This window comes from Lissotriton helveticus, chromosome 1_1 (assembly GCF_964261635.1).
Source record: "Lissotriton helveticus chromosome 1_1, aLisHel1.1, whole genome shotgun sequence".
Classification (NCBI taxonomy): Eukaryota; Metazoa; Chordata; class Amphibia; order Caudata; family Salamandridae; genus Lissotriton; species Lissotriton helveticus.
The window spans coordinates 916,111,611-916,127,072 of record NC_136057.1 but is presented as its reverse complement, the minus strand read 5'-3'; the positions used below and the strand labels follow the sequence as shown (position 1 = coordinate 916,127,072).

Here is a 15,462-nt window from a genome sequence, read left to right as displayed (position 1 = left end):
TGCCGCAACTGAGACTGACTACTCTTCGTAGATCAATACATGATTACGAAACTATTCAGTGCATAGTCAACTTCCCGCACCATGCTATAGTATACATAGTTTATATATACATGCAGATGTGCAGAGTACAATATACTATGTATTACCATTGTTGAGTGTGAGGAGGGTCCATGATTCACAAGAGGTGAAGCCTCAAGTGGGTCATATAGCCAGCCCCACCTAGATTACCATAGTATGGTAATCCTTCTTTGTTGAATTGAACCTTTACTATTCTCATTATTGATAATATTTGTATTGTTATTTTTGCTATTACCCTTATTTATTGCGCTGTAGCAGATTAACTCATTATTGTCTCGAATAGTATACATTTACTCAGCTTTCTGCGATAGTATTCAATTAGCAACGATAGAAACTGCCACCAAGATGTTTTTTTAATCTATTTTAGTGTGGTGCTCACCTGGGACATCTCTTCGATGATGGGCCACGTCCAACTGGTAAACGATACTGCATAAACTCTGCCTCTTTATCGTTTGTGCCCAAGGACCCACCTGGCACTGATGGGGATAGCAGTTCCACCACAGGAGTGAAGAAAGAGCTGTAGGATGAAGAGCGAGGAACAAAATATTTTTCTTATAACCTACACTACTGTTTTCTAGGTCACCTCTCATATCAAATGTGCTTTAAGAATACAGGAATCATTGCTATATATTCACTCTTTTACCCAAATCACAGATTCGTCATGAATGTCCTCTTATTTGTTCCTCTTTTGGGATTTAAATTACATACTGTAAACCTGCCAACGTGCCTGTTTTAAAATTATTTTAGGGGTGCTAATGGGGAATTCATACTGAAGTGTGCTCTGCATTGAGTTAAACAACTTTAAGTAATCTTATTGTTAAACCACATATAAAACACATACATCTGTTTCTGTTTGGCTAGAGTCAGAAACTGGAGACCTCACATTTGGAATTCATACTGCTGCGGATATTCAGTTGAGAGAACTCTTACCACAAATTCTAGTGGATGGTTTAGCTAGTGGGTAGGAAGTTATGACCTTTTAAAACATGGCGTTGGTAGCTGCCATGCTGGTTAGGGTCGAACCTCTTGACATGGCATCCTACCATGACATGTCTGAAGGACTCTAGTCTTGCCCCTCAAGCATTTAATGACAGGAGGTGATCTGTGACTCTGAAAATGTGTCTACGTTATGATAGCAACATGGGCTAAGAGCCTGATATTCAAAACATCTAACCTCGATTAACATGCCGGGTTCCATTTCCATTGCACGGAGCATCAAGTAAGGGTCAGAGTCTCTTGCCTAGGGCTTAAAAACATTTTTGTGGAAAACAAAGAGGTAAATGAGGATCATGTCGAAGGAATGTACATTAAGGGCCTGAGTGCAATCTTGGCATATGGGATACTGTGTCACAAACGTGATGAATATCTGTGCCACAAATATGGCGGATATCCCGTCCACCATATTAAAGGGGTCATATGATATTATGGAATTGTAATTTGGCAGACAAGATATCCGTCACAATTGTGACAGAGTAACTCTGTCCACCAAGATCATAATCAAGCCCTAAGTCATTAAAGTATTTTTTTTTAGGGGCAGGCCTACTACAGAGGCAAATTCATAATTATTGCTTTTATGCTATTGACAGTTCTAATCTAAGATTGCTCAATTGAGTCATGTGTCATAGCCTTTTCAGAATAAGTATTCCTATCTGCTGAAGTAACATCTTCAACATTTCAGTTTTTAACTGTCCTTCACACCTTAATTTGCTTATTGTCTGCAAGAGCACCCTTAGCCTCCTCAACCTGGGTGTTTTTTTGCTTACAGCTACATGATTTTTGACAGTCATCTTTTATAATTTTTGAATCTGTCTTTTCATGTTGACCAAGTCTGGCTCCCCACTTGATCCTGCACCCACCTGGATACTAAAGAAGGCTAGCCCCGCTCTTCATGACCTGTTAAACCTGTCACTTACTACAGCCTCTGTCCCTCAGGCCTGGACGCTTACCATGGGTCGGAAAACCACACGTTAAATGCGTCTGAACTCGAGAACTGCCATACAGTCTCGCTCATCAGTTTTTGCGAAAATTATCAAAAAACATGTCAACATACAGCTATCCAGTCTTCTTGAATCTCACAGTCTCCTAAGATCCTTCCAATCTGATTTTGGTCCCTGCCGTAGCACTGAGTCAGCTCTCTTCGAGGTCACGGAAGAACTGAAAGCCACTCTGGACACACGTAGAACTACAGCCCTTACCCTCCTGTACCCGAGTGCTGCTTTTTACACCAGGTCTCATCCAATTCCTACTCAGACAATTTGAGTGCGGTATTGCGGGGTTGGCCTTGATATGTTTTTAATCTTTCTTAGCCGGTTGGCTGTTTCAGGTCACTTCAAATCCGTTCAACTCCCACCACAACGTACAACAGGGCATGCTTTTATAATATTATGTTCGACTTCAAGCAGACATTGTGGACATCTTCAGCTTTTCCATACTTCCTGTGCTGATAATACTCAGATCATCATCAGCTTATCTTCAGACACAGGCAATGGTCCCCTTCGACTCAATAGTTGCTTAAAATCTGTTGCAAAGTAGATGGATAGGAACAGTTTGGCAGCAAAACAGAGATCTTAATCGTTGGAAACCAATCCAGCCTCTGGGGACCCCAATGGTGGCCATCTGATCTCGGCTTTGTTCCTGTTCCTGCACTGGTGGTTAAAAACGTAGGCATCTTAATTGACAACCAGCCCAAATTTGAGTGACAGATCAACACAGTGGCAGCCTGTTGCTTTGGCCTCTATGGCTAAGGAATTTCCATTGGTTGCTACATCCTTCCACTCAAAAGACTGTAGTTCAGGCTTTGATTACTTTGTCACCTGGAATACGGTAATTTGCAGTATTTTGAAATCAATAAGGCTCTCCCCTATAGACTTCAGAACATCCAAAATTCTGCTGCTCGCCTCCTAGGACACCTATAGAGCCTTGTCCCAATCTGGTCCTGTCGACCTCCAATGCCTCATCAGCATATACTGCCTTACCAGGTGGCTATGTTTCTCTCATGTTCTTCTGGCTCAGATCCCAAGATATAACCAGGCCAAGATGGGTTGATGCTGGTTCAGGTGCCTAGCTTTGAAATTCTGGAACTCTCTTCTCCTGCAGCTACAGAACTGCCTTATGGAAGGGAGCTTCTGTAAGCAAATGAACCCTCTTCTGAGTAGCCATACGCTCTATAAATTTATAACATAGGACATAAGAAATAGATCTTACTGAATAACATGTCCTTCTTACTCTTCATTAGTGTCTCTGCGTTGGCCACTTTTTCAGTTGTGTCTGGCTTATTTCATGCTGATCAAGCTACATACCTTGGCCTGCACATTTTCCGTCATATCTCATTATGAGGTCAGTGATTTTGTAACATCTTACCTCTTTGCTGTAGGAAACACATGCATTAAATATCCATGAATCATACTGGCCTATAGTGAATCAGGAACACCTTGAGATGCTACTGCCTCTTAAAGGTTAATAGGGTTGAGAAAGAATCAGTGACTTGCTTGAAGTGGGGGGAGGCTGACATACACTGGGCACAGGCATTACTTATAACCAGAAATAACATGTGTATATATGTATGAGTCTATAAGCTGAAAATTGATTAGGAATTTACCAGAAAAGCATTTTATTTTAATATAATGATAGGGGAGTGATGTAGTGCAGCGATGGTGGCTTGTGCCATGCTGTGTAATTAGTGTTTATCATAATAGGTTTTAGGTTTGGTATTCTTACTGATATTCTTTAGTAATAACATCAAAGGAAAACATCAACCAACAGTCATGAAATTCTAGCTCTACACTAAAACGCCCCTTTGAGTTCTTTAGTTACATTATAGATGTCTCGATGAGTTACTATATACTCATAAAGTTAGCTTTGTCCCCCTGCTAACTACCAACATGTAGCACACTTAGGGGCATATTTACAAACCGTTTGCACCGCCTGTGCATCATTTTATGTGACGCAACAGCGGTGCAATTTGCTGGTCTATGTTTACACGGACACATAAAGCCACACTTCATGTCTCTTCCTGTTCTTGTAAATATGTCCCTTTTTCACACAGCACTTTACGTGGAATGGGCGTTCCATGAGTGATGCTGTGTGTGTTTCCTTGCAACACCCATGGATTCTGCCGCATTTACAAAAAATCGTAAACATGGAAATGCGTCAGTATGCTACGCCTCCCCAGGGAAGGAGTAGGGAGGCGCAATGAGGAGAATTGTTTTCATTTCTCCTCGTTTTTTCCTCTTTCTATGCATGCTGCATTCTGTAGCATACATAGAAAGAGAAAAACACCTCTTGTGATTGTTTTTGTGCAGGAAGGTGTCTCTTCCTGCATAAAAACAATAACACCCGCAATGCAGGCACCCTTGATCCATGGTGCAAGGGCGCCTGCATCAGTGCATGACAGACAATTGTTCACCAGCCCAGGGGAAAGCAAAGGGATCCGTCATATCGTTGTAGATAGGATGTATCGCTTTGCTTACAAACTAACACAGCGTGGCACAGCCAAATGGCTTGCGGCACTGCACTGCGTTACTTTGTTGTAGATAAGGCCCCTAATGCTGTTATCCTGTGCCAGAGATGTTCAATGCAGAGCCAGGAGGACAACATCAATGCCAATTTTCCAGGATTACCACTATATGAATTAGATCTATTAAAATTTATTCTGTGTAAATATTACTTACAACGATGTAAAGAAAATCTAGTGTAGATACATTTTCCTAGCACACAGGCCTCATAGCAACTGTTGAAAATGTCCATTACTACAGGGCCTGCTACAGTCTTTATTTTCTAATCTTGTGGGAGGGATGATCTTACTGCACTCTGTAGGTCCCACAAATTGCTTCGAAGTTTCTTCACTGCTTTATTTGCTGGTTTCTCCGAACGCTCTAAAAAACCAGACAGTTTGAGCCCAATTAATCTGCGTTTGTTTTCTCTTCCTGCCAGAAACTATTTATATGTTTATCGTGTGATTTACAAAACTCTTCACATGGATGGCACACATATGACAAGGAACTCATCCCTGACAGTCTGAACATCCAAAGACCCACAAAGAATGCAGGCGCCAACAGGCTTTTTCAGCCTATGGGCCATGCCCATCGAATGGCCCCCTCCCCCTTTGTACATCAGACTTTCTCCCTTTTTAGTACAATTCTGAAAAGATCTCAAAATCCACCCCTTTGTACCATTTTGAAATTCTCCCTCTAATGTGCTCCCCCATTATTGCATCGGTCTTGTTTTCTTGTGCAGCTTTCCCTTATACAGGACTGACTTCACTTTGTGAACATACCTGCTTATCTCTCGAGCGTGACATGTACTGTATTGCTATGTATCGCATTCCACTGCCTTCGGGGGCCGGCCCATGCGCTACAAATATTTCCAATAAAATCAATGGGGCAATAACTTTCTCAGTTTTGGAGTCCACGCAGCCCTTTAAGTGTCTCACGATTCCATAGCTTTCCCCTTGGTTCTACAAGCTCTGGTCAGTTCTGTTGCCTGATGCTGTTACAGGGGGTCTCAGACACCCAGGGGAACCTTCTCCTGTCCTGGGTGTGCCTTCTCTTAGCATCAGGTTATGCCTTCTTTCCAAGAGGTGCCATAAAACACACACAAGGATTACAAAGCAGTGACACCGAGCCATGACTTTTAGGGGCAATATCGCATTACCAGGGTCTCAAATTTAAAAGGTTCAACATTTGGTATGAATATGGGTGTGGCGGGAGGGAATTTTTGCTGGGACTTTCACTTCTGGGTGTTTGATCCAGCCGAGAACAATTATTCTGCCTAGCTCAATGGAGCAGTGGGTCTAGAAATGTAGGAAATATAACCTGTGCCTTGAGTACATGATCATTTATCATTACTGGGCGGTGGCTGGGGGGCTAGAGTCCAGACTGCTCTTTTGTTTGGGTTTGGAATTTATGACTTTGAACAAAAGAAAAACAATGGATTTTGCTGTATCTTTGTTTATGAATGATAATGTCCCCTCTCTAGCAACTTTTGCTAAATATTGTTCACGTAACAAAAAAATAAGTCAGACTAGGCATTCCTTTAAGAAAATAGCTCTTCAACTCATAGTGGTATTTTGTTTTTTGGGAGTATTTTTTTTGGGAGGGGGGACATGAGATTTTAATGACAAATTTTGTGCAGTGGTTTTCAGTAGTCTGCTCGGCAGCGAAATACCGAATAGATTGTGTATTTGCTCTATGAGCTAGGAAGATACCAATGTTTTGTTTTCTGTTCCTTAATTTAGAAGAGCACATATACTATTTAATTGGCTAAATATTAAATTGCAGGAAAATGGTATAAACTATTTTTACTTATTAAATTTGGAAGCAAAGTGTATAAAATATGTTTACATTCAAATTATATTTACAGAAAAAAACTTTATATGCTAAATTCTGATGTTCAATAAAATTGCATTCTAAGTTGTGTCTATGGTTTGGTCTTTTCAAAATGCAATGCCTTCAAAAAGGTTCAAATAGTACTTACATTTTTGATTGTGAGTTACAGTTTCTATATATTTTTTTCAGTTCAAGAAAATTTTCTTGCTAACAATGGGGTGTCATTACAAGGTATACATTGTCAAAGTTATGTCATCACGATACAAATAAGCTGTAATCAAATTATACAAAAAAAATTCGGATTTATTAATAAAGAAAAGAAAAAAAGAGCAAAACTTACTGTGTAAAACAGGAATAACATTGTAATAAACAAGATCTAGGAATAATTAGGGGAATCAAGGAGGTTTAAGAAGTTTTTGCTGAGACAGCTAGAGTTTGAAACACCGTTTGGCACTAGCTTCAATATACATTGTAACAGGTGACCATAAATCTAAGCGTTTTGTCGCCATTTGTATAGGAAATACAAAGGAAGTGTCAAACCTATGATTATGGCATACCATGTACCAACAAGCCCTGTAAGAAATTTTTGTGAAGTCTTTCCAATTTGTGGTAATGTTGAAAAGCAACCGCTAATAACAAGTTAATTATTATGGTATTGAATGTAACCTTATCCCAGATAGATGACATACTTCCCAGAAAACATGAGTAAAAGAAAAAGGAAACTTAGTTCCAAAAATTAGATTATTTTGAGTCCAAACTTGTCCCCAGAAAGCATGAACGTGTGGGCATGAAAATAATGTATGAAAGAAATCAGCGTTTGGAGTGGAGCATGTCCAACAGGTATCCGGGACAATCGTGATTTTTTTGCTTAAAGCTTTCGGTTTGAGTAAGAGTCGATTATAGACGAAAAACAATGTTTGAGTTGTATTGGCTGCTCTAGAAAACGTACGAATTTTAACCCAAAGATTCATACATAATGACGTTGACCATGATACCCCAAAATCGTATTCCCAGGCTACCTCTGTTTTTGACTTCTGTCTAACTGTGTTGATGTCATACAGATATCGGTATAAAGTAGAGGCTATGGGACAAGTTTGTAGCAGAGTATGAGTATGTGAGGAAGTGTCTGAGCAAGCAGGGGAAGTCTGTGTAGTGGGCAATTGAGAATAGGTATCCATCACGGTCTTCTTGAGTAGGGTGTATTTATATTTAAATCAGTTAGGTAAATGGAATGATTGACTAAGTGAAGCAAATGATAAGAAGTCTGATTGTGAGAACAATTGATGTAGCCAAAGAAGACCTTTTTGTCTCCAAGTTTTCCAATAAATGGGTTTATTTTGAATAAGCAAGTTTTTATTGTGCCAGATTGTTGAGCTGAGAAACGAGTCCATCGTGATAGGAATTGGAGTAGGAGATAACTCAAGAAGTTTGGAAGTTAATTTAATTATAGGGGTAGAAAGGGACTGCGGTTTACGTGAGATGGAAAGATACTCTGAAAAAGAAAAGGGGAACAAGAAAAGATGTTCAACTGACGTCCATAGAGGTACATTGTCTGTAGAGTCAAGCAGCCAATGGGAAGTCTGGCATAAAAGGATTCCCTTGTGATATATATGAAGGTCGGGAAAGTTAACTCCACCCTCTGTTTTAGGACTTGATAGTATTAATAGTGACATTCAGGATTTCTTGCGCTGCCATAGGAAGGAAAAGAGATGGAATTGATCTTCTTGAACCATTTAGTGGATATAGGAACTGATATGTTGGAAAGAGTATACAAGATTATAGGTGATAACATCATTTTTATTGTATCTAAACGACCTCACTATGATAAGTAGAGAGGGTGCCATTTAGTAGTTAAGTCCAAAATTTGTTGTATGCATTTATTCATGCATAATGAAACTGTGACCGGGATTGAAAAAGTAATGTGTAGGCCTAAATATGTAATGTGTTGAGGACTCCAAGTGAAATTAGAAGCATTAAAGTCTGATTTAAAGGTATATTTGGTTAAAGGCAAAATCTCACATTTGTCGTTATTCAATTTATAACTGGAAATGAGAGAATATGAACATACTTTTGCTAAGAAGGCAGGAATGGAGTCAGCTGGCTTTGACATGAAAAGAAAAATTTCATCAACGTAGGACGCAAGTTTAATGTGAGTTTGTAAAGTTTGGAAACCGTGCAGAATTGGATTTTGATGCAATTTGGAAAGGAAAGTTTCTAGGGCCAAATTAAATAAAAAAGGAGAAAGAGGACAACCTTGACGTACTCCTCTACCTAGATAAAAAAACATGAGGAAATCTAACCATTAGCACAGACTGCAGAACGGGGGTTGGAGTATAGAAAAGAAACCAATTATATGAATTTAGGGCCCAAACCAAACCATCTAAGGGCATAAAACAAATAAGTCCACTCCACTCTATCAAATGCTTTTTCGGCATCTAAAGCAATTGCCGCAAGGGGTTGTTTTAAATGGGTAGATTTAGACAAAACATCAAACAAGAGCAGCGTATTATCTGTTATGAAATGCCCCTTGACAAATCTAGATTAATCTTTGCTCAGCAAATTTGGTAAAAGGGAGTCTAAACGCATAGCTAATGCTTTGGAAGAAATTTTATAATCAATATTGACCAAGGATATTGTTTTATAATTTTTACAGTGTTCAGGATCTTTGCCTTCTTTAGGGATGAGGCAGATAGGTGCTTCTGAGAAAGAGCCAGAGGATCTTTCCATTGAGTGGAAAGAATTTATTAGAGAATATAATTTGGGCATATACAGCCTGATTCATGAAGCGGAATTGCGCCCGCAATGGCTGCGAAAATGCAATTGCGGGTGCAAAACACGGAATCGGCATTCAAGTACAAAATAGCGATTTCGCAAACACAGAATAGCGAATAAAATAGCGATTACGCAATATTAGTCGCAGAGTCCCGGTAGTCGCGCATTAGCGATACGGAAATAGCGACCAACCACGGAATCTGCGAAATGAATAGCGAAACGCAAATTATTCTCAATCGGCATTCATGAAAAATAAACAATTGCGGAAACCCCAAAATCGCATTTTTGCGCGGCGCAAATTAAGGACAACTCAAAGCAGGTGGTAACCATAAAAGCCATGATTAAGTAAAATTTGAAAAACAGTTGGCCAATCACCAACAGGTCCAGGCCTGACCAATCACACATAAGGACATTCAGCAGCAGCATTAGGCGTTCCACAATGCCAGGAATGTACATGGTGGTGAGGCGGCGAAGGCTACAGCGAGCAGCACGGAGGAGACGCATGAGGCAGGAAAGGATCTACCGGCAGCGGGTCACCTTGCTGGGCCAAACCAGAGAACAGATTTATGCCAAATACAGGCTGAATGGGGAAATGATCACCTGGCTGATACAAGAACTTGACCCCCTCATGCAGCACCCAACAAGGCGAAACAATTCTGTGCCTACACATGTGCAGGTATTGTGCAGCCTGCACCTCCTGGCCTCCGGCAGTTTCCAGGGCATAGTAGCGGCTGCTGGGGGGATATCCCAGCCCACCATGTCACGCTGCCTCCACACTTTTGTTGACGCCATGCTCACCCAGCTCCACCGCCACATCACATTTCCCACGAGCCAACAGGAATTGGACCTGACAAAACTACAATTTTAAAATGTAGCCCATTTTCCCCATGTCCTCGGCTGCATCGACTGTACCCACGTCGCCATCTGCCCACCAGCTGCCACGGAGTATATGTACCGCAACCGGAAGTCCTACCACTCCCTCAACATACAGATGGTCTGCAATGCCAAGACCATCATCACTGACATTGTCGCACAGTACCCAGGGAGTACCCATGATTCCTTTATCTTCAGGCACAGTGGACTCCACACACGACTGCTCAGAGGAGAGTTTGGGGAAGGACACCTACTTGGTAAGTACACTTTGTCGACAATGTCACATTGCAATGAAGTCACTGCGCTGCACAGGCAATCAACATCTGCTCCTCTCATTCAGGTGACAGTGGCTACGCCCTACGGGAATACCTCCTGACCCCTTACCTCAACCCTGCCACACCTCAGCAACGGCGCTACAATGTTGCGCACATCCGGACAAGGAACTGTATAGAAAGGACATTTGGCCTGCTCAAGAGCAGGTTCCGTATACTGCACAAGACAGGTGGGGCCATGTATTACAGTCCTGCTGCGTGCTGCTGCATTGTGGCTGTCTGTGCAATGCTCCATAACATTGCAACCAAGCGCCGGATACCTGTTGACATCTCAGGCAGTGAATCTGAAGGGGACGACCGGCCACCAGCACATGTGCACCATGCACGCGGGGAGAACCCAGCTGAAGGCCACAGACGTCGCAACCACATCACAGTGAACAATTTCTAGGCCACCCTCTTCCCCCACCCCACATATCACAATTGCATGCAAAATGTAATGATTACACAAGGCTAATGTGTGCAGCAAAATAAATATATTTGTTTCATTCACAACAAAAAGGTAATCAGTCCAACTATTTACAAATACCAGTATTGCGTCATACTGCAGTGTGCATGTACTTGGCAGGCTTAGCGTCAGCCTGTGCCAGTGTAATGCAGACAGTGTCAATGGCGCCTCCTGCGCGTAATGCCCAAGCGCCTCTGAGGCTCTTCCTCTTCCTGGGCACCCGTACCAGGCGTTGCCCTGGTGCTGCGCCTAGGTGGCGGGACCAGTGTGGCCGATTGGCTACTCACGCTGGAGGCACCCTCACTGGCATCGTCGCCCCCTACAGTGGCCGGTAGCGCAGGTGTGTGTAGTGCCGTCACCGCGGTGGTCAGGTGCTCCAGGACCCTGGTGATGTCCTCACAGCACTGCACTAGTTGGTGCTGCTGGGTGAGGGAGCGCCGCGACAACTGGGTGGTGGCATTTGCTGCCACATAATTCGACCTGCTATAGGCCGACAGGCGGCTCATCAGCTGGTGTTGGCGCCGGCTCGCTACACTGCGGTGCTTGAGCAGCGCAGCAGTGTTCTCCTCCATGGCTGCGGTCATGCGGCCCATGGCCGCCGTCATGCGGTCCATGCGCTCTCCAACTCCCGCAACATTGCGCCCAATTTTGTGCAGCTGGAGCTGGATGGCACCTTGCTGCTGTGACTGGCGCTGGTGGATACGGAGCATGCGTCTCTCAACGCTCATGCAGGCATAGCGATGTCCATTGCCCCTCCTGCTGATTGCCCGCGGTGTTGCCGCTGTCGCAGGCCCAGATCTATTGGCACCAGCTGCAGGTGGTGTTGCAGCAGGCGTTGCTGGTGCGGCAGGGACTGGGGGCACATTTGTGGGGTGCCTGGCTCTGGCTGCGGGTGGGGCTGCAGATCCAGATGCAGCAACGGTGGGGGGCCTGGCCTTGGCTGCGGGTGGGGCTGCAGATCCAGATGCAGCAACGGTGGGGGGCCTGGCCTTGGCTGCGGGTGGGGCTGCAGATCCAGATGCAGCAACGGTGGGGGGCCTGGCCTTGGCTGCGGGTGGGGCTGCAGATCCAGATGCAGCAACGGTGGGAGGCCTGGCTGCTGGTGTTGTTGTAGCGGCAGGGGCTGGTGCCTGGGTTTCGGGTTGTGATTCCTCCTCCTGGCCCTCCTCATCTATCAGCAGCCTCTCGCTGTCACTGCTGTCTGCGCCACCTGTGAGGGTAAGTGGATACTCATTAGTTGCATGTGACTGTCAGACGTGCTGATGTTACATGCATGCTGGGTGACATTCCCTGGATGGCTGTGGATTTGCGTACTTTGGGACCTGTCTGGCTGCATTGGGGTACTACTACATTGTGGACATACTACATCTCCCACAATCCTTCAGGGCATTCCCTGATGCGCAACAAAGGCATGACTAAGGGCCAATAAGTGAGCCTATTTGGTCAGGGACGGTCATAGGGGACAGGGTCGCAGTCGCATGCCACTTACCTTGGGTGTCTTGGGTGGGGCGGGAGGAGTCCAGAGGGGTCACGCCAACGCACGCCTCCCTCTCAAGGGTGTCCTCGACCTGGTCCTCCAAGGGTGTGTTGGGTGGGACTGTCGGTCCGCCACCTCCAGTGCCCGATGCCTCTCCAAGGCGCTCTGCCACCCTCTCCTTGGCACGACCTCGGAGGTCGTACCAGCGCCTCTTTAGCTCCTCCAATGACCTATCGGCCACACCCACCGAGTTCACGCTGGCAGCTATACCCAGCCAGATCCTCCGCTTGTCTTGCTCTGGGACCTTTCTGGAGTTGGCCCCAAAGAGCCGGTCATGGTTGGCCACCACCCCTTCAATGAGGTTCTCGAGCTCCTGCTCTGAGAACTTGAGCTTTCGCTTTCGTCCTGCGCTGTTGCTGGGGCCAGGGACAGCTTCCTCAGACATGGCAGTGGATATGTCGCTATTTCAGTCGGTAGAGAAGTCGCTATCGCTGTTTTAGCGTCTGCTTCCGACTTGCTCCCTCGGAGGTTTGCCTCGCTGTGGTGTTTGGGGGTGGGAACTGCCTGCTTCCTGGTTGTGATGTCATCACTGTGCTCGGAAAGCGACTTCCCGTTTTCCCGATCGCGCGAGAATGCGAGTCGCATTCCCGATCGCACGGGATTGCGAGTCGCTATCCCGATCGCACGGGATTGCGAGTCGCTATCCCGATCGCACGGGATTGCGAGTCGCTATCCCGACGCAGGTAGCCGGGAATAGCGATTTTTCTGCGAATTTTGTTGGTCGCTAACGGATTTAGCGCCCGCATGCGAGTCGCTATTTTTTCCCCGAAAAGTACATGAATGCCGTTTTGCGTTTCCTCAATAGCGAGTCGCTATTACTCGCTATTAGGGACACGCAAAACGGCCCGTACATGAATCAGGCTGTAAGAGTTTGGAAAAGTGGGTGTAAAATTCGACAGTAAAACCATCTGGACCTGGTGCTTTGTCCTTTTTAAGGTGTTGGAGTGCCTTCAAGAGTTCTTGCTGTGATATATCTGACTCTAAGGGGGCAATATCCGGAGAGTTGTGTTGGGATTTCTGAATGTTAGAGAAGAAGAGAGACAGAGTGTTCCGTGGGTTGTGTTTCGGATGTATATAATGATTTGTAGAAGAGAGAACATTTAAAATTTCATTGCCTTTAAATTTTAAGGCAGAGTTTTCATCAAAAATGGATTTGATATTTAATTTATTCTGTCGGACTTTTAAATAGTTGGCCAAAATTTTCCTAGCTTTATTTTTCCCTCCATAAAATTTTGCACTTGATTTTAATAGATATAATGAGGCATCCTCTGTCGATTTTTTTTTTTAATTGCAATTTTGCATTTATAAGCGCTGTTAAAGATTCCTTTGAGAGGGAAGTGTAATAAGAGTGCTCCAGTTTCTTGATGTCTTTGAACAAATTACTGGTATGTTTATGTGTAATGTTTCGGTATTTGGCCGAAAAGTTAATAATGAAATCTCTCGAAGAAGCTTTAAAAGCATCCCAAATAGTTGAGAATGGCAAAGACTCTGTATTATTTATCCTGAAATATTAATCAAAAACAGCATTAAAGGAAAGAGTAAACTCTGGATCTGAAAGGAGAGAGTTATTAAAATGCCATCTTCGAGCACTAGTAAGTTAAGGCAAAATGTCGAGGCAAATTGAGACAGGGGCATGATCTGATATCAAAATGGGGCCGATTTCTGCAGATGGGAGGGGCTGCAAGATGTTGTGAGAGACGAAAATGTAATCAATTCTTGACTGAATCTGATGTGTTGGAGAATAGAGCAAATATTCTCTAATGGTTGGGTTACATAGTCGCCAAGCGTCAAGGAGTCTATGTTGAGTGATATTGTGGACAAAAGCTTTACGAGGTTTATTGGGAACAAAGGAAAACTTAGACTTCCTGTCCGTGAACGGGTCAACAATTTGATTGCAATCCCCAGCTAATATGAAATTATCTTCTATGCAATGGGTAATTTGCTTGGCAAATGTAGACCAAAATGAGGTGTCGCTGGAAGTAGGGGCATAGACATTGAGGAGAGAAACTGGAACACCCTTTAGTGATAGTTTAACATTTATCCATCTACACTTTGTATCCGATTCTTTCAACAGCAATGTAACTGGGAGTGGGAGTGTACGATACAGTATCATTACCCTATTTTGTTTACCATCACCCTGAGAGAAAAAGACTTCTCCTACCCATTCCTTCTTTAGTTTTAAAGACTCAGTATCCTTGAGGTGCATTTCCTGCAATAATACAATGACAGCATTTAATTTTGCTAAATGAGATAAAACTCTGTCTTTTGATGGGAGAATTTACACCCCTAACATTCCATGAAATCAATCGTAATGACATGGGCTGTAAAAACAGTATTGAACAAAGAATGTAAAACATAAGTTCAATTATTTAAACCAAAAGCGAAGAATGATAAGTGAGTGATGAAGATGAGAGTCAGAGAAATTTAAGTTTGTAATGACAAAAGAAAATAAAGGTATAGAAGATACTAAGGAATAGAAACGTGCATGACACCAAAATAGAAAACAGGAGAAGGTTGTGAGGCAAAACAGAAACCATAAGACAAAAAAGAAAACATAAGACAAAACAATTAACGTACCTGCAAAAAGGGAACATGAATGCAAGGGTGGGTGGAACCACATGGAACAAACGAAACATCTAGCGAGGACCGAACCAGGAAAGGAACACGCTATACCGTAATTGTAACTATAAAGGTGAAGTGAAAAAGAAAGAAGATAAAACAATTATTGTTAATGTATTAAGACAATCAATGAAACATGAAGATTGCTAAAGCTAAATATCATTAACCAAAATTTCAAAAACAATACTTAGATATAAATATATAAAGGGTAAACATTAACAAAAAACCTGTGAACAAGGATAAAATGAAACCCAATATATAAAGTTAAGGAGAGTCAGGTGTTACGTGAGGATGAAGCTCTTGAAGAGTTCATTAGGTCAGGCTTGTTCGAGTTGATAAAGCTTTGCAGATGGATTGAATTTCGTATGATGTTGTTCTGTTGCTGTATGTGACCTTAAAGATACATGGGTGGAAAAGACTGTATCTAGCTCCCATGGCACGGAGATCTGGTCTCATATCTAGGAAGGCTTTGTGTCTAGC

The 15,462-nt window shown here is 43.2% G+C and overlaps 1 protein-coding gene across 3 annotated transcripts in view; it reads left to right on the top strand.

Moving 5' to 3' along the window:
- Positions 1–6,488, top strand: part of MSRB3 (methionine sulfoxide reductase B3) — a 402,481-nt gene extending 395,993 nt beyond the window's left edge. For all 3 annotated transcript variants that reach the window (XM_078676314.1, XM_078676305.1, XM_078676297.1), the window contains one exon: positions 446–6,488. In XM_078676314.1, coding sequence (XP_078532440.1) covers positions 446–601 — 156 coding nt within the window. In that variant the 3' untranslated portion in view covers positions 602–6,488. The remainder of the gene's footprint in view (positions 1–445) is intronic.
- Positions 6,489–15,462: the final 8,974 nt, after the last annotated feature.